The 23,128-nt window shown below is 46.4% G+C and overlaps 1 protein-coding gene across 6 annotated transcripts in view; it reads right to left on the bottom strand.

Annotated features, from left to right (window-relative positions):
- Positions 1-5,561: 5,561 nt before the first annotated feature.
- Positions 5,562-23,128, bottom strand: part of Disp1 (dispatched RND transporter family member 1) — a 154,620-nt gene continuing 137,053 nt past the window's right edge. For all 6 annotated transcript variants that reach the window (XM_021231847.2, XM_021231851.2, XM_013119215.3 and 3 more), the window contains 5 exons: positions 20,128-20,251; positions 18,963-19,090; positions 18,546-18,643; positions 15,962-16,059; positions 5,562-9,163 (listed from right to left, as the gene is read on the bottom strand). In XM_021231847.2, coding sequence (XP_021087506.1) covers positions 5,585-9,163; positions 15,962-16,059; positions 18,546-18,643; positions 18,963-19,090; positions 20,128-20,251 — 4,027 coding nt within the window. In that variant the 3' untranslated portion in view covers positions 5,562-5,584. The remainder of the gene's footprint in view (positions 9,164-15,961; positions 16,060-18,545; positions 18,644-18,962; positions 19,091-20,127; positions 20,252-23,128) is intronic.

Here is a 23,128-nt window from a genome sequence, read left to right as displayed (position 1 = left end):
GGGCAGCCAGGGAGGTGTGTGCGTACCATCAGAGGACATCTGTGCGAGGGGTCAGGGCAGCCAGGGAGGTGTGTGCGTACCATCAGAGGACATCTGTGCGAGGGGCCGGGGCAGCCAGGGAGGTGTGTGCGTACCATCAGAGGACATCTGTGCGAGGGGCCGGGGCAGCCAGGGAGGTGTGTGCGTACCATCAGAGGACATCTGTGCGAGGGGTCGGGGCAGCCAGGGAGGTGTGTGCGTACCTTCAGAGGACATCTGTGCGAGGGGCCGGGGCAGCCAGGGAGGTGTGTGCGTACCATCAGAGGACATCTGTACGTTGTGAGCAGAGGGCCCCAGGAGGACGCCTCACTTTGCCCTGAACTGTGCGTGAGGCCAGCTGGCTGATGGGAACATCAATGGCTGGAGAAGCTGGAGTGCTGCTTGTCCTAATTTCAGTGCTTCTTGTGCTGTCTTAGCCTCTAAGTAGCCGTTCTTTGGCCACTTCTGTATCAGACCTAACACCCCGAGACTAACGGGTTTTATTAACTTAGCAAGACTCCAGCTTAACCAACCAAAAACCTAAGAGCCGTTAGCTAGCCTCTGAGCCTGTGGGTCTGGATGAATGCAGGGGAGGATCCGTGCTTGAAGGGGTCTTTTGAGCCGCACTGGCACACAGTGGCTGCACGTGTGGGCGTTTGCTATAAAAGTGTGTGCTTGCCATGCTTGGCGAGCGTTCACTGAAGGAAGTCCCCCTGTTGCTCATCGGAGCCCGGGCTTCTTTTTAGAGCAAAGAAACCTAAGTTGGGATCTGGGAAGAAATCATGAAACAGTTCAGGATTATTCCGTATACTTCTATCCTCTGCTGCTATAATGGATTAACAACGGCACACTCTACGGCAGTGAATCTCAACCTTCCTAATGCTATGACCCTTTAATACAGTTCCTCATGTGGTGGTGATTCCCCCCCCCCCAGCCATAAACTTACTCCATTGCTACTTCGTAACTAATTTTGCTACTGTCACGAATTGTAATGTAAATATTTGATATGCGACCCCCAATGGGGTCATGGCCCACAGGCTGAGAACCTTTGCTCTAAAAGGAGAGAGGCATCCAAGGTCTAGAAAGGACCAAACATTTTGAACTTGAGTGGGTTGTCGTATCACCAGGGACTCATTCTGTAAGGCCTCTTCGGAAAAGGACATTTAGCGGGAGAGGGAGGCTTGTTCCTCTAAGATCTCAGTGAAGCATGCTGGCTGATGTCAGCAGAGAGAGCAGAAACCGTGGTGTAGACCTGGGCCCCGCCCCAGGTGGCTCGATGGTGCCGCAGGGAGCACATTTAAGGTCACCTGAACACAGGTGTGTTCTCTTAGTCTCCCCTGCACTCAAACCATCGCTGAGAGAAAACCCGAGCAGACCAGTTTTTAATAATGAGACTTTTAGCAACCGCATCACATTGCAAAAGCAGGATAACAGATTTTGTTGTTATTTTTGCTCTTTAATTCTAACAGTTTTTCCAGGCAGGCTTTGTAATCTTGTTCAGATTATTGGTTTACTTAGTAAATCCTTTTTCCTTTAACTGTCTAATTAGTCCCAGGCCCTGGTTGAATTCCAAGCATGGCCAAACAAAACAAAACATACTAAAAATGGCTAATTGACACATAAAACATGGGCAAATTTTACTCTGTGACTTTATCTCAAATTAAAAGAAGTTCCTAAGAATCTTATTTGGTTCCAAAGACAAATATTCCTTGTGGAAAATGATTTGCCCTTTAGGAAGGTGGGGTCCGTGACAGATGGAATTGAAAGTTTGAGGCGATTGAGTTAAGATTCAAGTTTAGCCATCTCAGTGGATTCCAGAATGCGGAGCCTAGGTCTTATTTCAGCATGAGTCAGAAGGAGTCAAGAGATGCACCTCATCTGAGGGGTCAGACTGAGTCAAGAGATGCACCTCATCTGAGGGGTCAGACTGAGTCAAGAGATGCACCTCATCTGAGGGGTCAGACTGAGTCAAGAGATGCACCTCATCTGAGGGGTTTGGGGAAAAGGGTGGAGGTGCTGGGGGCTAGCTCAAGACTTGGCGTGAATCCTCACTGCATTTCCAGAGCACACTGCAGGCTAAGCTCCAACTTAGTGAATACCCAAGCCGGCAAGAGCCCTTTCTGGGACAATGACTTCTGGAATGTCAGGGTTGTATCCCACGCACCTCTCTATAAACTGCAACACCACTCCTACCTCTGAATCCCAGCTGCCATTTGCAATGTCCACTTTATGTCCACAGACAGCTGGGGCAGCTGAGGAGACTTGCTGGCCTTGGTTGCTCTGAACTAATCTAGGGTATGCCCCTTTTGGTTCATGAAGCTTATATCAAAGAAAATGCCATCTTTTTCTTCCCTTACAAAATATAAAATCACAGCAGTTGAATATTATTTTAACAACAGACAGAAGATTCTACTGACCCACCATGTTACCTTCCCTGTCTACACAGTGGAAAAATACGGAACCTGTTAGCACAGAAAGCCAAACACCAATAAAAATGGCTAACGAGAAATGCCTTTTAAAATCAACTGGGGATCAAACATTTGGAAAGACACAATATGTATAAGCACGTAGACACAACAGCTGCTTTTGTATTTTAAACCCCAAAAACCTGATTTCAGCAAATTCCTTTTTGCCATGCTCCAACTTTATGAAAAATAAAATCAGTCCTTTCCTTTAAAAAAATACAGATCTGATTTTTTTCTAAAACAGCTCTCCTCGTTACTATATGAAAAGATCCAGCTGTTTTTGGAGTCATCAGGCCTCTTTTTTTCTCATTTAAAACCGATCCTGACTGCGGATGGGGAGATGGTTTCCAGGTGAAGTAATGGGAACCAGGCACCTTTCTTAGCCTCCTGAAGGCCACATCTGTGAAAGCGCTCTACACACCACCCCGCAAAAATTTTAATTTAGAAAGATTGAGGCTGGTGCATAGATTGTTGAAATTAAAGTTTAGTGGCAGTTTAGCATCATCTCGGAAAAACGTTGTTTTAGAAGGATGTACGTCTGCAGCCATTACATACCAGCAATGAACACACAAGGGTGAAGATGTGAGATTACTTCAAACAATAAGCTTTTCCTTATGAAAAATGCCTTCTACTTGGCCAAGTCCACTCCTCAATCAAGTGAGGATTTAAAGGTGGCTTTGCAAGGGAAGAGGGAAGGACCCAGTTTTGTGGCAGGGACTCAGCAACAAAGACAGGTCTGTGGGGGTCAGAGACGTATGTAAAGTCACATCACCAAACCCCTCCAGGCTGCGAATGTTTCACAGGGCACTGGGCTCTTTTCCCTGGGTGGGAGTTCTTCATGCATCACCATTAGGAGACCACATGAGAAGCTTCCCTGTGACACAGAACCAGAAGTGGGGATGCTTTTCTGCACATCGTGAAGAGTTAAAAAGAAATATTTTTAAAGCTTTGGATCTCCAGCAACCAAGTTCCTAATATAAAGTAAAATAAAATGCTAAAATCCAACCCAACCCAAAAGTAAAGCCGTATGAAACCCAGGGAGTTCAAAGCTCGTCTGCCCTGAAGTAAACATGCAACGGACCCACAGGCCCAGCAAGGTTTAGGGCAATTCAACAGAGCTGGCCAAGGACAAAGGCCACCGGTCGCTCCTTACCAGGGCGGCTGGTAGAACGCAGTACGGGAGCTTGGTGGAGAACACAAGTGCTTTGGAACCCCTGGATTTTCATTAGCCAACTCGATAGTTACACATTTCAGAAGACTGTCACCGTGGGCATTGAGTCTTGCCTTCCAGCCTCCCATCTCCCCCAGGTCACCTGAACTAAGAACTAAACGCAGTGAGGGTTGGGCAGACACTGCTTGAAAGAGTAGCACCAGACCCTGTGCCAGAGACACAGCTGGTTTCCCCAGGGTTGGCTGTTAAGGCTGAGCCAAACAGTATGTTATCTCTAAGTGAGCCAGCAGGAGCACCACCCAGACTCCCAGGGACCAGACTTCCTCAAGGTGTGTCAGCACTCTGCTCTGCACTACACCTGGGGCTTACCCGAGGAAGATCATAACTGCACCATCTGGTAAACAGGCCAGCCGAGTGGGCCGAGCAGGCCAGTGGGAGGACACGGAGACTACCTAAGCATCTGGAAGAGCATCCGGTGGTTGAGATGTCAGAGATGCTTGCATTGCTTCACAGACTTGAAGGAAGCCCAAATGAATGACAGACTGGCTCAAGCGAGGCAGACATGGTGGGCCACTCGTCACCAAAGTATTCAAGCAAAGGTTGCAAAGATGTGCTTTGACAGAGGGGAGCCAGACTGCATGACTTGTACGTCTCCTTTCAGCTCTTGATGGCTTTTGTTTTCAGCTCCTGGGATTACAGAGATGGATTTTGGGAAACCATTCTTAGAAAATAACTACTAAGACTTTTCAGTGCCGGGCAGTGGTGGCGCACGCCTTTAATCCCAGCACTCGAGAGGCAGAGGCAAGCAGATCTCTGTGAGTTTGAGGCAGGGCTGGACCAACAGCCTCCAAAACAACAACAAAAAAAGACTTTTCAGTAGCAACTTTTCTACTAGTATTCCTAAACAGATTCCTCGGAGGAACAAATTGGATGTGTAGCTCCAGGCGGAGGTGGGCAGTCCCTGGGTGAGCTGGGATGTGTCAGATGACATGGTGTGCTGGGGCTGTGTCACCTGTCATACTTACTACCCAGAGGGTACACACCAACAGCTCCCACCACAGACTGATCTGACACATGACGTGCTGTCACCAAAGATGCTGCCCAAAGGGTTAGTATTCCCAGGCGTCAGCTGTACGCTGATGCTTTCTTAACATGTCTTGGGACACAGGTGAGAGAAGCCTTATGAACACAGCTGACTTTTGTCGCCACTCAATGTATCTCTGACGCACAGTGCTTCGTGGACGGTCATGGCTTGTCATACTTCTTTCTGTGGTACTAACAGCCATCGCCTGACACACAGAGATGCTCATGACTCTTAGCTTAGGAGGTGTGATAGCAACTGTCTGTCTAGTTTACATGGTTAGATACACATCTGGATATAAATGTGCCATGGGCTTAACGTGGGGCACCTATCAAGACAAATGGAATGTAGTATATTAAGGTGCTTGGCATGACTTTTAATTAGCATGCATTTTAATGATGCCTAGTTTCTTGTTTCTAACTGAAGTATCTCTGTTAAATTGAGTCCTAGTGTTTATGCTGAGCAACAAGAAGACTTAATTACTGTCAGCCAAATGCACCACAATGAAGCTGCCAGGTAATTGATTATCCGAGAGAACCGAACCTTCTAGGTAACTCACACTTTCAATCCGATTCACTGCTTCAGGAAGGTAGGAATGTAGAAGAATTACCTTTTGAAATAAAAAGCAAACAAACCAAAAACAACAAAATCCTAGTAACCTGAAAATCCAATAATCACTAGATCTTGAATTTGTTCACCATTCAGACAGAATATGAAGATATTCTGGACTGTAAACACGGCGACACGGGAAACATGCCTGTTGGTAACCTCCCTTTGTAAGCTCCCAGACCCCTCTCCTGATCCAAAACACTGATGGAGGCAGAGCTTCTGAATGCAATGCTAGATTTATTATAGCGTTTTTATCAACAAGCTTTCTCCAGACAGTTCTGAGTGTGTTGGTACAGCAGGCACGTTGGCTTCAAGGTTTGGCATCGGGCAGTCTGTGGAACCGCGCTTCAGTCTCACAATATGTCTGCAACTGTGTGGACTCCCTGGGCAGGACCTGCAGTCAGCCTCCCCTAGTAAATGGCTGAACATAAACTGTGCTTCATTATGATTTAAATGTTCTGAGTTCACATTTTCATCAGTCTGCGGCTGGCTTGGCTCCACCTTCTTCTCTGCCTTGTCGGTCTGGTTTGGTAAACTAGAGACCTTGGTTTCGGTCCCTCCACTGACCTCTGTGTCCCCCGTGTCTCTACTTTTGCAGAGTCCCCTTTGGTTATTCTCAGGATGGCAGCACGCTCTTTGGAAAGACTCAGGGCTCCTGCCGACAGGCAGCAATGGCTCTGCTGTCCCGGGAGGATGCTCATCCATGCCCTGGAGACTCTGGATGCTGCTGTCATCCAGTTGTTCTTGGGGCTGCATGCGCTGCACTGGGTGGAGAAAACAATTCCTAGGCAGGGAACTCTGCATCCCTGGGGGCAGCATGTGCCGGGTGGGATGCATGAGGACCTCAGCGGCCTGGTGTGTGGCCTTCGGAGGCGCCACCGCATTCGGAATCTGGACAAAACTGCTAGCAATGGCAGCGCACCGGGGGCATGAGGGGTGGCCCATCCGGGGGCAAGAGTGGGGGCCGTATTCTAAGTGCGCGTAGGCATCTGGGCAGCTACATCTCTGGTTGAGAGAGAAGTGACACGTGGCACCCTGCTCCAGACACGGCTGTAACAAGGCTGGGCCTGGTTCATTTCTGGGGCTTTTGGCCAGTTCGCTGTTGTAGGTTGCAGGCACAGGCAATCCTAGAGTCTTTGCTTGGCCATTGAAAAATTCGGAGCAGATGTGTGGCTCTTCGTAAGTGTTCTTCTCTGAGGCAGTGCAGCCGGGGGATGCCAGGGGTTGTAACTCGTAAAACTCATGCTCCAGTTCGGAATTTGGGCCCCTGGCATCTACACGGTAAGCACCGGCGGTGTGTGTTTTGCTTGGTCCCCTGTCGCCAGGACTTGCAGGCAAAGTGTGGGAAAAGGCACTGCACTGCAGCTTTTTCGGTAAAGGAATCTGGCCACAGGTGCCTTGTGGCCCCAGGCAGCGGCACATGCACTGGAAGAAGAAGGTGGCGAAGGCCCAGCTGACACACATGACAAGCATCATGAAGGTGCCCAGCTGGGTGTACGCCAGGACCGTGGAAGGCATCATCATGGCCCCAGCCACAAACGTGGTCAGCGCAGCCATGGCAATCGCAGAGCCCATCCGACTCAGAGAGAAGATGACTTTGCCTTCGCGGTCGGGATCTGGAGCCAAGCGGTACGCCACCCCGTAGTGGACAGCAAAGTCTACAGATAAGCCGACTGCAACCGAGATGGTGACAGACTCCAACACGTTCAGCTCCCAGCCCAGCAGGACGAGGGACCCAACTGTGACAAATATGGTGCCAGCTATGGAGATGATAGCATAAAGGCTTATGATGACATTCCATGTGGTCAGCAGCATCACACTAAATGCGACGGCCACCGAGAGCCCCATGGCAATGAGGGTGCCATCGGACAGGCTATCCTGCAGGTCATAGAACTCCAGGTTGCTGACAAACCAGCCGTGGCTGAGACCCTCAGGCGCTGAGCTCAGCTCGCTGGAAATCCACGAGTCCACCTCCTTGTAGAACTGTTGCATCTTCTCGTAAGCCAACGTGAAGAGGAAGGTACTCTGGAACTCCAGCACCACAGCCCTGATGGTATCGTTGATATCAAACCTCGGCCCGGGGGTCTTGTTATTCAGGTGGTACCCTGTACTCCTGTCCAGCTCCATGATGGCCTTCTTGATGCACAGTTCAAAAACCTCTTGCTTATAGGGGAAGCTGCAGTGGCTGCAACAAGGGTACAGGGCAGGCTCATCGCAGTCCTGGTTTTCCATCCACTGTTTGAAAGTCTCAATGAAACAGCTGGTGAAGTCCTGCTGGTCAGTCTGGTGGAAGAATGTTTGGTTCCTCAGTTTCTGACAGAAGTGCAAAATCCAGGCCTGGGAGGCTGGGCTAGCAATGTTGAAAGTGCTGTCTAGTGTCAGCTTCCCTTTGCTCTTGGGGTTGAGAGGGTTGCCGCTGTCTTCTGGGGACACGCCCCAGATTACCGTGATGGGCATATGGAGCTCCTCTCCATGGTGAACCCGCTCAAACATGAAAAGCTTCTTGAACTCCGCATCATAGCGCTCGAAAGGATGAGAGGATCTGAAGACCTGGAATTCAGAAAGTTCCAGCGAGGGCAGCTTCATCTTGGGGTTTATGCACACGATGTAGGCCCCACCTATAGTCAGGGCAAGGAACCAGATGAGCCAAAGGTAGCGAAACTTGATGACGATGCATGGTAACACCTTTTCAAAAAAGATTCGAGAAGCCTCCGAAATGGCAAAAAGTACCTTGCGGCACTTCTGGCAGAGCACCGCCCAGCAGCTCTTGTCGTAGGCTTGTGGCTGGGGCTTTCTGAAGCAGCTGAATATGTTGAGGAGGTATCGTTCATGCAGAACGATGACAGCTGGAAGCCAGGTGACCATTAAGACATAATTCACCAATATAGCGGTCCCTGCGTACACCCCGAAGCACCGGATGGCTGTGATGTTGCTAACGTAGTTAGCGTAAAAGGCGGCAGCAGTGGTGAAGCTGGTGACAAACATGGAGAGGGCGGCATGTTGCAAGGTGATGCTCACTGCTTCCGAGGTCTCTGCACGAGGCTTGTCGAACTTGGTGTAGTTCCAGACGTCGCACAGGACAAAGGCATCGTCGGCGCCAATCCCGACCAAGATGATGAGTGCGGTGAGGTTCATAAAAGGGAAAAATTCAAAGTTAAACACAACTCGGTAGAGGAAGTAGGAGACAATCAAGGAGCTGATGATGGCAAACATGGTCATGAGAGTGATAAACATGGACTTGGTGTAGACACACATGATGAGAAGGACGATGACGATGGCGATGGCAGGGTACACCGTATCCATCAGGAGGTAACCCTGAAACAAGCTGTGCTTGATGCCAAATTCGATCCCGGTGACAGTGGTGATGCCGTCCGAAGAGTTCCAGTTTTCAAAGTTGTCCAGGTAGATGTTCATCATGCTCTCCCCTTTCTCCGTGGGCGAGAAGAGCATGCTGTACTTTAAAGCTGGCACGGCGTAGTCAGCTGTCTTCGGGGCGAGGAAGTCCTTGTCTACTAGGTAGTGGAGAATCTGGTACACGGCGTTGTATTTGGTACACTTGCGTGGCACACTGGTGCACTTGAGCTGGTCCTTTCTTCTGGCTGCCTTGTCCCAGCAGTCAGGTCCCAGGGTGCCGTTCTGGTAGTGCTTGGCACAGGTTCGAAGCAGCTTCAGTGTGTGGGAGACATCTCGCTCAACAATTTTCTGACAGGATGATCTGTTATTCAGAATGGCGATGTAATTCCCCAGGGTCCAGCTGGGACAGCAGGAGACAGCAGTGGTCCTCTGGCAGAGGTCGCTGAACTGGGGGTGGGATCGGATCTGCAGAGACAGACACGCACAAGGACGGGCATTTAAACAGGCTCACACCCGCAGCTCACTCCTGCCTCTAGGGATGAGGAAGGCACAGAAGCTAGGCCATCCTCTTTCATAGTGTGTGTTAGTGTGTACACAGGTGAGCACCCCCCAACTCCAGACCTCATATCACAGCTAGTCTACAGGTTGTTCTATTTTCAACAGCAAACTCCTGTTTAGGAATGGTATACAAATATAATGCCATGTCAAGCCAGTTACTGGGTTTGGCTTAAGAAGGGAGATAAAATTAACACCTGCTTAGCAAACAGAGCTTTTTAAAAGTCACTGTGTAAATGAAGTGGATGTGTTTTCAAGTTTATGCATTCACTGGAGGAGGCTAATACCATCCAATTGCTGTTTTCCTTAAAATTTTGTTCTTGGCATGAAAGTTTTGGTGACAAGTCACCAGATTCTCAATAAACACAGTTGAAGGCAAAGTACTCCTATGGCTGTAACAGGTCCTGCAAATTCACACCTTACAACTGATTCCCAGTGTGACAAATACACATCTTACACTCTGATTCCCAGTGTGACTAGCCCCACAGGCAGAGCCTTCTGGGAGGCATCAGTGGAATAGTGCCCTTATGGCGGTGGCTCAAGGGAGTCTGTGCCTTTTGGTGTTGTGTCATCACCCACAGATGACACCACCTTGGAAGACAGGGCCACTGGCCCTCCATCTGCAGACCCTTTGGTCTTAAGCCTTTCCAGTTTTTAGAACTGTTAGAAACAAACTGGTTGTTAATAAGTTATCTAATCTAAGGTACCTTGCTGCTGCAGTCTGAACAGACTAGAACAAAACTCTATTTGATAAATCAAAAAGTGGCTGGAGTCATGAAAAATTTAGACTAAAATTATTTTCTGAAATAATATTTCTGAGAAGGGTCAATATTTCAAGATTAAAACATTTTCTATATCTGAATTTAAATAAGTTTAAGTTAATAAAGATAAGTAAGTAGAATTTTAGTTCCTCTGCATCAAGCTCATTCAGGTTGGCTAGAACCCTTCCTGGGAGCTTTCTCTGTTGTCTATGGTGGCTGGTGCACTCAGGAACTGCGGTGACTCTGGGTTGGTGTGGACAGTGTTTCACTAGAGTGCTGTCCCTGGGAAGGCTGGGGTTGTCACTGAACTGCCACTGCAGGAGCATGAAGCTGGCTTCATTCCACTCCAGGGTTAGATGAGCCACCCCTCTTCCCTGCGGATGAGACTAGGAACCAGTCCCCTTCCAGGCCTGACCCGAGACCTCTGATCAGGCCACCTCACTGCCTTCCCTCATCTTTATTTATCAAAGGTCGTTTTAGGGAAACATCCAAAGTTCAGAAAGGGCGTGGAGTTTTTCTAACGTGATTTCAAACAGCCTGTACCTTGATTAAACTAGGCTTTGTCAACTGTTCATTAAAATATCTTTCCAAGACAAAGAAGCTGGCTGACATACCCAATCATTTTAGAAGCTAGACTTTTATCTAAGACCCGAGTTACATATTACTCCCCGAGGCCTGGGCAAACTGGAGCTACTGTGTGAGGGGAGGTGTGCGTGCTACAGGGGGCTGTGGGCTGCAACCGCACGTGGGATCCATGCTAACGTTTGAACTTTCCTAGAAAACTGCTGTCCATCTCGTCTGAGCATGGCGGCGTGCACCTCCCGTCCCAGCATTCAGGAGGCAGAGACGGGTGGAATCTCTCTGAGTTCCTGGCCAGCCTCATCTACGCAGGAGTTCCAGGCCAGCCTGGTCTACACAGTGAGACCCTGTCCCAACGAGCCAAACCAAGACAGAAAAACAAAACAAAAAACCCAAATTTCTCATTTTGAATAATTCTTTATGGGAGTAAAGAAAAGTGAGTCAAGGAGTTATTATTGAAATGCAATAGAGTAAGTTTTACCTTCACAAAAACTTCATCTTAAAGCTTATTTCTGAAAACACATAATTAACATTTTTATAAAGCAGGATAATTCCAGGTTTAAAAATTCATGCCTTAACTTGAGAAAAATGAACTAGTAAAGTTATGGATCTCCAGTTCTCATTGCAGATAAGTTCAGCCACAAAGCAACTACAGGGATCCCAGCTAGAAGGGGCGCACGTTCAGCTGCTGAAACACCCAAGCAAAGCTAAGGGAGACACAGCTACAACTGGAACAGGGGCACGGCACAGTGTCCTCGCATAGCCCCTTTTCCTAATAAGAGGGTTTACATGTATGTTTGACCAAAGACTGAAAACTTGGGCATAATAAACAACTACTTCTTTGCTGGCCACTATAAAAACAAATGCCAGTTTACCCCCAGGGAACAATGGTGTTGGCTGACTATATATAACATTTGGAAAAACTGCCTTTAAGGTCTCACATAGGATAAGAAATAGGATCACAGAGAAAGATATCCTGATGGGCATCCCCTAACTATCCCTTCAGGATGGACCGCAGCACTGAAGACTGCCCAGACTCCCAGCAAGTGAGGCCTGCTGTTCCCATCTGTCTATCAATTCAAATTACCATCTCTGAGCACCTGCCCAGAGAGAGGCACCATGGTCTTTGCCCTCAATTTACTCTCAGAGTAGCAGAGAAATCAAAGATCAGAACTTAATGTGACAAGTCGGATATTATGTAGACATGGGAATCCACAGAGGAAGTGCCCAAGTCTGAAAGTATCACATCACAGTGGCAATAACTAGTTATTTGTGACTGAGATAAATACAGAATCCCATATTATAAGAGACTGGCAGATAGGTGTCTATTTATGTAGGGGGCATATGTAGTCTTGTCATATTTCTGGAAAAGGGATTCTTTGGAATAATTCCAAAACCTTATGAATCTATAAAAATAAAATAGAGTTTACAAAAGCAAATCCCTCACAACGAACACAGGCCTCAAATTCTAGCTGCTCACTCCTGGGAGTCTTGGGAAGCCACTCGCTTATGTGGCTATGACATGTCTTTGCACAGTTCCCTAGTTAGGAAGTCGCAGGGATGGAGTTGACTTAAAATAGGGGATAAAAAGAAAGGAGGGAGAGAGAGAAAGGAGGGACCAGTAGTGTTTAAATGATACTTAAGTTTAAAAACTACTGGCTAAGTTGGAGGTATTTTAAGAAGCCAAGAGAGGAAAAAAAGAGGAAGATTAAGCCCTCAATAGCAGGCTCATCTGACTCCAGTACTCTGCCTGGTATTCAAGCCCCCACACATAAAGCCAAAAGGAGTTAGAAGAGTGAAGGCAAATTCCCCCTGAAAGAAGTCTCGGGAAATATATTCCAGGGCCCTCTAAGCTTCTGGGGGATTCCAGCAGTCCACGAAAGCTAACCTAGTAAGACAAAGTCTTGGACACCAATTTTCAAATCCCCTTCACAATCGGAACCCGCAAAGTTCTGACGTCTATCACATGCAGAAACTAATACACATAAAGTGTTTCCAGTGGAGTGATGCTTGGAGAGACCCTTCCGGTTATGAATGTGTGCTAGCCAGTGGGTCTTACAGGACCGAAGCAAGGACTCCAGAGGGTCAGGGAAGTGACAAAGGCTAACAAGGGGATGCCTCAATGGGAAGGTTGACAGAGACACTCTTTCTGGAAGCCCCAGTTCTCTGAAGTAGGAGCACAGAGGCATGCAATTTCAGTGGAACTGGAGATTCGTCACAGCAGAGGACAAGGGAACAGCTGGCCTCACTGAGTGCAACACTCATCACCAGGGTCGACCCACTGACAGCTCAGCGCTTCTGCTTTGGATCATTAGGTTGGTCCCATTAGCTTGAGAGGTGTTACTAACCAAGTGCTTAAACACAGTAACAAGGACTGAGGGGTGGGGAGGAAGGGCTGTCAGGGACTCAGGACACCAGAACACACAGATTCCCAAAGCAGCTCCAACTGGGGACTGGAAAAAGCTAAGCAGTGATTTCAAAGCTGAGCCGTTGACCCAAGTTATTACCTAGCACGTCAAATGGATACTTTATCATTTATTTCCAGAGCAGGAATTTAAGAATAATCACATTTGCAACTGGTTTATAACCATTTTTATTGAAGTAGACCATTAGGTTCTCAACTGCCTGTTAATTCATTTACTGTGATTCTGTAACTGCCCACACCAAATACTCCTTTGGATGAGTGTTTTGGGTCTGTCCCCTCCATTCTTACTTGGTAAGCACTCTGTTAAGAACTGGGCTGGTGAGATGGCTTAGTGGGTAAAGGTGCTTGCGGCTAGGCTTGAGGACCTGAGTTCAAGCCCCAGGACCCACATGATAGGAGAGAACTGACTCCTGCGAGCTGTCTCTAACTTCTACATGTGCTATTACATTTGTATACACACACACACACACACACACACACACACACACACACACGGAACTATGGACACAACATAATACCTCTTTTATCAAGAGTATGAGAGATGAGCTGGGAGATGGCTCAGTCTGAAAGTGTGAGCATTAGGACCTGAATTCATTCCCAGAACCCACGTTAAAAAATCAAGCCAGGCATGGTGACATATACTTAAAATGTCAGTGCTGAGGAAATGGCAACAAATGAATCCTTGGGTATGCTGGCCAGATAGTCTAGTCTACTCAGCAAGGTCCAGGCCAGTGTGAGACCCTGTTGGTGTTTGAGGAAGGACACGTGAGCTTATCCTCTGGCCTCCACATGCATGCATACATCTGAATTCACATCCTTGATTTCCCTGCCCCCCCTCTCTCTCTCTCTCTCTCTCTCACACACACACACACACACACACACACACACACACACAGAGACAGAGAGAGAGTAGTATAGGGGGAAACGTTCCCCTCTTCAGCATTAGGAAAAGTTGGGTTTCTAATACATACACTTGTTCCAGTCATAATTTATTACCCCACTGGTGACTTTGGCCACTGAAAGGAAATTGTTATGGCTGGCTGGTGGGAAGTTACTGACAAGCTGCAGCTCGCAGTGGGCGGATGGTAGGCTCTGCATTCTTGGGCTCTCTTGTCATTATCTTTATTTTTCTTCCATTGTTTCCCCTTCATATAATTTTTCACTATTTATCTTCTTGTTCAGGTGTGTCTTTTTTGTAAGCTACCACTCCAGGATCATTTGATATGTACATACTGATGGCGGAAGTACACATTGTTTTCATTGTTGAAAGCTATCATGACACAGTGTTGCTTGCTGGCTTTTTGACTCTTAGCATCTAGTGCATATTGAAAGAATAAACTGCTATCAAACTGACACTTGTCCCAGGCCATGACGACTCTTTAAGGCTCATTTGAGTAGGAAACTGTGCATGCAGCAAAAATAAAACGTAACATTATGGAAGCACAAAGTGCAGAGGGCAGGGGCAGGCTCTTGAGGCAGTTTGGCTGGGCTCAAATCTGCTTCTTACTATCTGTGCCCAGGTTCTCATCTATACAATGGCATTTAGCTCACGTGCTGTTGTGGGGATTATCAAGCTGTTCAGAATGAACACAGTGAGTAGCCCATGGTCACAGGGAGTCTCTAGGAAGGCAAGGTCTGAGGACCATGGGCCGACAGCAACTCACTAGACACACCTCATATAGACTGCTGAATGCATGAAGTGCCTCTGCATGCTTACGACTTTAAAATTAACTTTCTACATAAGAGATGCCACACACAATGAGAAATACACAGATAGCTTCCAAGTAAGGTAGTATCTAGCAGCTAGTGGAGGAAATATGGCAAACAAAACCTGACTACTGACTAGAAAACTCTGGCCTTTTTATAGATCATTTGTGGGTTTGATAGGTTTGGAACCAAAGACAAGGAAGGTGACATAACCACTGGTAACATCACCCCCAAGATGTCAAATAGCTTTTCCTACTGGAGAATGGTGTAAAGCCTGGGCATCTGGGACCACCAACTCAGGTGGACTGTGAGCTGCTAGTTCTCTGAAGGGATTCGTTAGCACGATGATCCTGCTGGTCTGGTGACGCTATGGGTCCTTTATACCTCATGTTTCACTGACACCCCCCTCAGAGAGCACATGATGGGAATAACACGGCAGGTGCTTGGGTTTGGGACTAACCTCTGGTTTTACATCTTAAGGTTATGCTAAGAACATCCTGAGTCCCTTCCTGCCTGGCTATCATCCTTGGACAGGTCCATTAGTGACATCAGACAGCAGTCTGGACCTACTCAAACTGACAGCCCTTCAGCACCCAGGGGTGACTGACTCCATGTTTTCTGGAGCTGATGTCTGTATGGCTCTGGAGGAGTCTGCGAGGAAAGGCCTACCCTGAATCCTCGTGTCTTCCCAAACAGCGAGGTGCTTAGATCTGGGGCAGTCTGGATTGGAGTACAGGGCCATTGAGACAGACACTGCATTAATGCCTTTTGATTCCCCCCCCCCCCCCCGCTTCCTAAGTTCTCCTTGAAATCACCGATAGCCAGAAAGGCAGGCATATAACTGCATAGTGACAAGGCTGACAACTGACTCTGGGAGGGGTGACGTGCAGAACAGTGAGACTAAACTAGAGAAGCAAGAGTACAGTGAGAGGAGAGAGGGACAGTCTGCACCATTATTCCAGAAAGAATTGTTGTGAAATAACAGAAGGCCATCAAGGTGAGAGAATGTGAGTGTTAAAGGAAGAGAGATCTTTATTAAAGAAGGCAGCGTGTTTAAAGATGGAGAAATACAAGGATACTTTAATGCTGGGATCCGGAGAGCACAGCCTGCCTGCTGGGGCTTGCTTTTGGTGGTAAGCCTTGCAGGCCTTTCATCGGCAGACAACAGGGCAGCAGCAGAAGTTTCCATAACATAACTTTATTACGCTGAACACACTTCAGCTGTATTTTACATACCCTGGAATTATCCACATCACACATTGACTTAATTGCAGGTAAATTCCACAGCGTCTCCCCTCCTGCTGAAGCAAACACTACTCTGGAATATCCATCACCTGGTAGGATGAGGCAAGGGAAAGAAAAATGTTTATTGGTATTTATCTAGTAAGAGTCAGAATTCAGCAACAAGAGAAACTGCACAGACAATTCATTCTCAGTAGGGAATTCTTTCCTTTGATAAATTCCCAGAGGAAACACGCCCACGCGCGCACGTGTGTGTGTGTGTGTGTGTGTGTGTGTGTGTGTGTGTGTGTGTGTGTTGGGAGGTATGGGGGTGTGCTAGCAACGCTTAGCTCCAAGCCTGCGTCCACTTGCTACATGTAAACTTCGTGGTAAGTATGTAACAAATCTATTTCTGATTAGATCATAATTAGGAAGAGGAGGCTGTAAACTTTCAGCAGAAAATTAACTGAAGGTCTCTCTTCGTTTTCTTAGCGGCATGAGAAATGTTAGCATGCCATCCTAGAGAATGTTAAAAAGGGTCACAAGGGTAGTTTCTCTGGCAGCTGGCTACAGAGGCGAGGTGGTGGGTGACTGAGTCACCGCACTCACACGGGAGGCCAGTGAGTGCTCGAGCACTGTGCCAGCCTGGGCCGCGGGAGCACTGCATATCCTGGCTGTGCTCAGGGCTACTCCTCAACCCGAGTCTAGAGAAAGAAGCTGAAGTTAGACTAACACAAGCTGTTTGAACAAGGAGATGTGCAGCATACAGGAAGGGGCAAGGCTTTAAGTCACATCTGGCTGTTCCCAGCCCCTGCCTCTGATCACCTGTGCGACCTCATGCAAGCAACTGCTAACTCCTCTGGGACTACTTCCTCATTTGTCAATGGTGACAAGATCTATGTCAAATAACTGTGAGAATGAAATGGAAGGCAGGTGCTCCATGAGACTGCTTCTGTTTAGGTTATTAAAAGAGTTTAGTATATATGAAAGAAAACAAAATAGATTAAATTTTACATTATCTAAATGCCTAATTGCATTAACAAAAATCAATGGGCAAACCATTTTCACACGTGGTTTTATTCATGATCATTCAGCTGTCCTTAGCAAACACTTGTGTTCACCAAACAGCTACTGTCATATGTAGGCTGAGTTTGCGTATAAAACCAGCCCTGTGAAAGGAAGTACTTCATTCCCACTGAGCCCAGGAGGGCTTTAGTGAAGCCAGAACTTACTGCTCAGAAGACAGATACTGGTATGGACTACTGGCAACAAAAGTATACATACTTCCTGAATTTCCTATTGTTCTTAGTAAGACATTAGCAAGCGCTGATTAAGCAATTATAACAATACTTTGAGAAGGAAACAAAACAAAAACAGCCCAAACGCAGAAATAATCAGAATTCAGTTTTTCTAATCTGTGTTTTAAGAGGCAGAAAATGTTTGAGCTTGAACTTCCATTGCTTCCTAGAATCAGTATAGAATCTGAACACCCCCCCCCCATCTATCTGAGATATCAAGATCTAAGTGGTCCTCTGGTGTCTAATGAGGCAGGGAAATAAACAATCAGGGTTTTCCACAAGGTGAAATCAAACAATGTTACTATTAATACTTGCTCAGGCAAAACCTATTACCCTCACCCTCTTCTTAACCGCTCCGGCCACTGAGCACTTAGCATGTCATCTGTAGTCCTCGCCACCCCCTTACATCCTCCCTGGCAGCTGCCACGCAAAGCAGGCTTTACGTGTAATTGAATTTCTCTAGTGAGACCCATGGCTCCACGCTGAAATATGGATTCTTGCGATGTCTGGGGCTCAATTCTGTGAGGCCCCACACGGCTGCGGTTAAGCAGCAGAAGCTTCAGGTGCTCCAGGGTTCTAGCCTCAGCACGGCGCCCACACATCCTTTCCAGCCAGGCTGACCACCTGCAAGCTCTGGACCTACCTCTGCACCACACTCCGTTCACCCCTCTGTTTCCACTGTTAGGTGATGGAGCATGGCTCTTTCTGATCTAGGCCAGCTCACCCCTCATGGTCCCTCATTTCTAGGAGGTCACCATATTGATGGGAAACTTAGTGTGGACACCCAAACAGCATAGGGTACCTGAATACTACAGCCAAGAATTCAGGACTCAAGTGATTCTCCTGCCTCAGCCTCAGAGTAGCTAGGTCTACAGGCATGTGACACCAAACCATGCATGTGGAAAGTTCTGAACATGTTTGCTTTCATTTAAACAAAGCTATAAAACTGTTCTTACTAATAGATTATTTCAGGATTCAATAAAGAATACATACTTGTTATTTGATCCAGAAATAAATAGGAAAAAGAATTTGACATGACTTGAAAGTTCAGACAAGGTAGAAAATGTTATTAATCTGTCCCTTAAATTTGAACAGAACCCTTCATTTTTAATCACAGATAAATTCAGACTGGTAGCTGACTACCGAGAAGGCGGGTACATTACTTAGCTGACATTCCTATGACTACAGAACCAGGAAGCTGTTGGTTTGCTCTCACTCAGTCTTGTCGTCCCCCCACCCACCCACCCCCGCCCCACCCCGGGAAGCTGCTAAGGACTTGGTCCATACAGATGCTTACTCACTTGGAACATCACAGAAAAAGCTGTCTTTCTGGAAGTTCCAGTCTACGTCTCTCCTCTCTCTCTCATGATGATCGTCAGACCATCTGTCATCCCGGTGGCTGAAAGGGAAAACAATTTCATCTTTGATAAAGTTCTAGCTATTTCAAGGAGACAGGCAGATTCTAACAGTGTAACCCTAAGGCTCCAACATACTTAGCATCTGACACTAAGCTGGGAATCATGTGAGCAACATTAATTTTTCCATGTGTAAAGAAGAAAAACATCACCCTCATCATAGTACAGCCAAGACATTTTAGTGACAAGTTAAACTTCATGGCAAAGGAATGGAGCTTTGGGTTTTAACTTAGTCTTTTTGCTCAGGCAATAAGAAGGATTCATTAATATTTCATTTAAAAGTCATGTAAAGTAAGTGATTACCTTTTGGCTTGCTCTTCTGCATACTTATAAGGATAATTTGCTAATGTTGCTTTGTATCCTGTATTTTTCATCATGTTATTCCACGTGACCAGCCTTTGGCCTATTGCAGTCCCTCTTGGTTCAAAACCCTAAGACAAAATATAACGTGTTTCCATTAGTGCATTCCATTTTTCACTAATGACAGTTATGCTAATGACTTAGAAAAGCAGTATCAAAGTGATGCAGAGTCTCTAAAAGGAAACACAGGCACTCCTCACGACTGCAGAGGAGACCTGTGTTAACACACACACTGCCTTTTGGATAATGATCATCTCTTTGCTATGACAAACTCATCTGGTTCTCCAGTTACATGTCTCAGGAGGTGGGAAGAGCATATCAGAAACTTACCTGTGCCCAAGTATTTAGTAAGTGTTTAATTCTAACTTGTAAAAATTATAGTCAAATTAAATTATGTCTTACATTGTTACAGTGTTTTACCAAGAGTATATCATTATCCTTGGTCACATTTTTCTCATTATTCCACCTCAGAGGAACATTTACTTAACAGGTCCTGTTACATGGAAATATCTTTAACCTCTGGGAGGTGGGGAAAGACACACAATACTAAAATCTTTAGGAAAATACTTTCAGAGTATGCACATTATTCATATGTTGCTCCTTATTAAATATAGGGACAGAGAAGTGGGGACATCTTGAGCTTGAGTTGAGGATGAGCAAGTTCCTTGATATACCTAAGAGTATAGATAATATATCTGTTTGGGTTTTTTGGTTTGTTTTGTTGTTATTTTTGAGACTGGGTTTCTCTGTGTAACAGACCTAGTTGTCCCGAAACATATTCTGTAGACCAGGCTGGCGTGGAATTCACAGAGATCCACCTGTCTCTGCCTTGTGTTGGAATTAAAGGCCTGTGACGCCATACCCAGCTGATAACATCTTTACTTGCAGAAAGAGAGCTGCATAGTTACTGGTGGCTGCAGTAGGTTCATAAAGAAATGAGGGGCTGGGTGTGGTGGCTCAGACCCACAAGGCTGAAGCAGGAGGATGACAAGTTCAAGGAGCTACAATGTAAGACTCTATCTCAGAAACAATGGAGGAAGGTACCATGCATTTAAGCACTTAATTCAGGGAGATGGTTGAGGCCTGGCACAGGTCCAGTTCTCCTTACCAGCAGCGGGTCAGAGAAGTCGGGAAGCTCCGGGACTAGGACTCCCACCAGGGCACAGACCACGATGAGCAGAGTGCACATGCCCAGGACCACCACGGGCCAGTCGGCTAGCAGGGCTGCGTAACTACGAGGCACAAAGGGAGCACAGAGAGGACCTCTGAGAAGCAGTGTAGAGGAAACGCTACACACAAGAGCAGGGTCAGATCCCCATTTTAGGCCGCACAGATATTTACCAGTAACTAGAAGTATTTCTATACATCCATGCAGAAAATGTCAAGAACCTTGTCCTTTTGTTTTTCTGATAAAATAGCAGTGGTTAGTGACCACAGGCTACTATAGGTAGGTTATGTGACAGATGACAGTTTGCATCTGTATGCATGTCTGGGAAGAAGAAGACAAAAAAGCCACATTTTATAGGTACGAAGGAGGAGGAGGAGAGGAAAGGGAAGGGGAAAGAGAAGGAAGAGGAGAGGGAGAAGGAGAGGAGAAGGAGGAGGAGGAGGAGGAGGAGGAGGAGGAGGAGGAGGAAGAAGAAGAAGAAGAAGAAGAAGAAGAAGAAGAAGAAGAAGAAGAAGAAGAAGAAGAAGAAGAAGAAGAAGAAAAAGAAACAAAATAAAAGAGGCTCCATCTTGCAGTGCCTTTCAGAATTTTTGTTTCTGTCCTTATTTGCTTTCTCTATACTTTAAATCAGCTCCCTTAAAAAGGGAAAAAGTCTATGAACAGGTTTATGTAGTGAAATTCAAAACCACCCAAATCATACTTCCCAGAGCCACTTTTGTTCTTCCTAGAAATAAACTAATGACGATTATCAGCAGACTGAGTTCATGAAGGCAGGGGCATTTACTTTATCCAGCGAGGCATCAGTGCCTAGAACACAACTTTGTAGGAGGGGCCCATTTGATTTTTATTGCCCAGCAGACACTGTGTCAGGTTCCTATCACCCGTCAGCCTTTCTGTCTCCGCAGGCTGGCTCCAGTCTCTCCCTCCCTTACTAACTCCATCACTGACTTTCCTCACACATCCCTCCGTACCCCTCCTGGACTTGCTCTCCCCGGTATGAACCAAGTGCTTGCCAGAATTGTGTGAGACTGAACTTTCTCTAAGTGTCATACAGTGTCTGGGGCTTCTAGTTGCTCCAGTCTTCATTAGAAGAAGAAACCCCCAAACACCCAGTGAGTGACTACTCCAAATTCTCAACAATGGCAGTTCACTTGGCTACTGTGATGCCTAGTTCTGGGTCATGTGAAAGAGACTTCAAATTAAGAATATGAGGGGTTTCTCTGAGAACACACTAGCAATTACAAATAAAGCCAGGGGCTCTCCTTGCCTGGAAATATTGCTGTATAGCCCTTCCCATCTCTACACGCAGAGAACTGACTCTATGGATATATTTATTTCAAGTTGCCACTCTAATAAAAGAATTAAGCCAGAATATAGTTAGGCCTTAAGAAGCTTGCCCGCCATTTCCCACTGCTTGTCCTTTTAAAGTAACTTGACATAAAAGTTTGTATTCGCTGCAGTGTTAGTGGCTCGTGTGCCTTACATGAACCATCATCTAAATCATTCTTAAATCCACCTTAGTGGAAAAGTTGAGGCATAGACAGGCTAAGGAATTAGTCAAATCACAGAGCCTTAGAAAATCTGGGTCTAGAGTCTGGCTTTTAGCTGTGTTTCCATCTGTCTCTTCAAACACAAGCGAAACGAAAGACATGAAGGGAAGTAAACTTGGCAAATTCTTCTTCAAATTCACACTTTAAAACTTCTAGTGCTGGAGACACGGCTCAGCTGATAAAGGCTGCTCACAACCTAAAGACAAGAGTTACAGCTGTTTCTCCAGCTACCTTTGTCAAACCTTAATGCTAGCACTTGGGAAGTTCAAGACCAGCTTAGTCTACATAGTGAGTTCCAGGTCAGCCAGAGCTCCATAGTGAGACCCTGTCTCAAAAATAAAAAACATTCTAGCCCCACTAATAGTTAATATCTCCCTGCAAAATTACATAGAGCACAGGACACTGATTGCAAATTCTGGATTTAAGACTTTATCAAAGGAATATTTTGCTAGGCAAGACAGAGTGCCTTTAAGGATAACTGAGGATGTAATGGGAACATATGAATCCCAATGTGCTCCTTGTGGCTGCTCAAATGTCCTCTCTGAGGGGCCACATGCCCAATATAAACATCCTCTCCACTTTATCTCCTATTCCACCAAACAGTGAGAAAATCGCTAGTTTTGATGCAATAGTGCCCTTTGTCTGAGTAGAAGGAGCTCTTTACACCAGACCTTTACAAAGCAGCCACGACATGAGGACAGCTCCAGACCTAAGCATTTACTCATCACACTGTAAAGGGATCTGCTTTTTCTAATGACCAGAAGTCGTTCCTTCTTCCAAACATGTTATCAACAGAGGGCAGTGGCCCTGCGCTGCTTCGTTTTCTTATGTAGCGTAATTTACCCAGAATGACTTTTTGTTTAGTGCTCTTGAGAAAAGTGCACACACACACAGGAACTCCAAAGCCCCCTTTCAATAACTGCTTTCCTTCCCTTTGAAAACATTTGGTTTTGATTTCACAGCCCTGCCACATGCTGCACATGGGCACCGGCGCCATGTGGACTTTCTGGTTAGTTCTTTGGTGCATTCCTCTACACATTTACCTCACTCTATCACAACTCCTCCCGCACACAGCAGATTCTCACAAGCTGGCCTGTCCTAGAGACAACTGCTCAGCATTGCTATCCTGAGTATGCTTAGTGCTGTGGAGAGACTCACAGCCACTCAGACAAGTGCTTCCCCTGAACGGCACAAATTGTCGACAGGACTTCTGTCCCTTGTGCTGCCTAGGCCCAGCTATGGGCGGCGCTCCAAAGAAAATAAATGTTCCCTATGCGATATGAAATCCAGACAATGATCATAATATCACAATTTAAAAAACCTATAAAACCGCGAGGAGTAAAGGAAATTTTAAATGACCTATAAAAGACACACAGACACACCTATAACAT

This window comes from Mesocricetus auratus, unplaced genomic scaffold (assembly GCF_017639785.1).
Source record: "Mesocricetus auratus isolate SY011 unplaced genomic scaffold, BCM_Maur_2.0 Super-Scaffold_100676, whole genome shotgun sequence".
In the NCBI taxonomy this organism is placed as follows: domain Eukaryota; kingdom Metazoa; phylum Chordata; class Mammalia; order Rodentia; family Cricetidae; genus Mesocricetus; species Mesocricetus auratus.
This window is presented reverse-complemented; position numbering and strand designations above follow the sequence as displayed.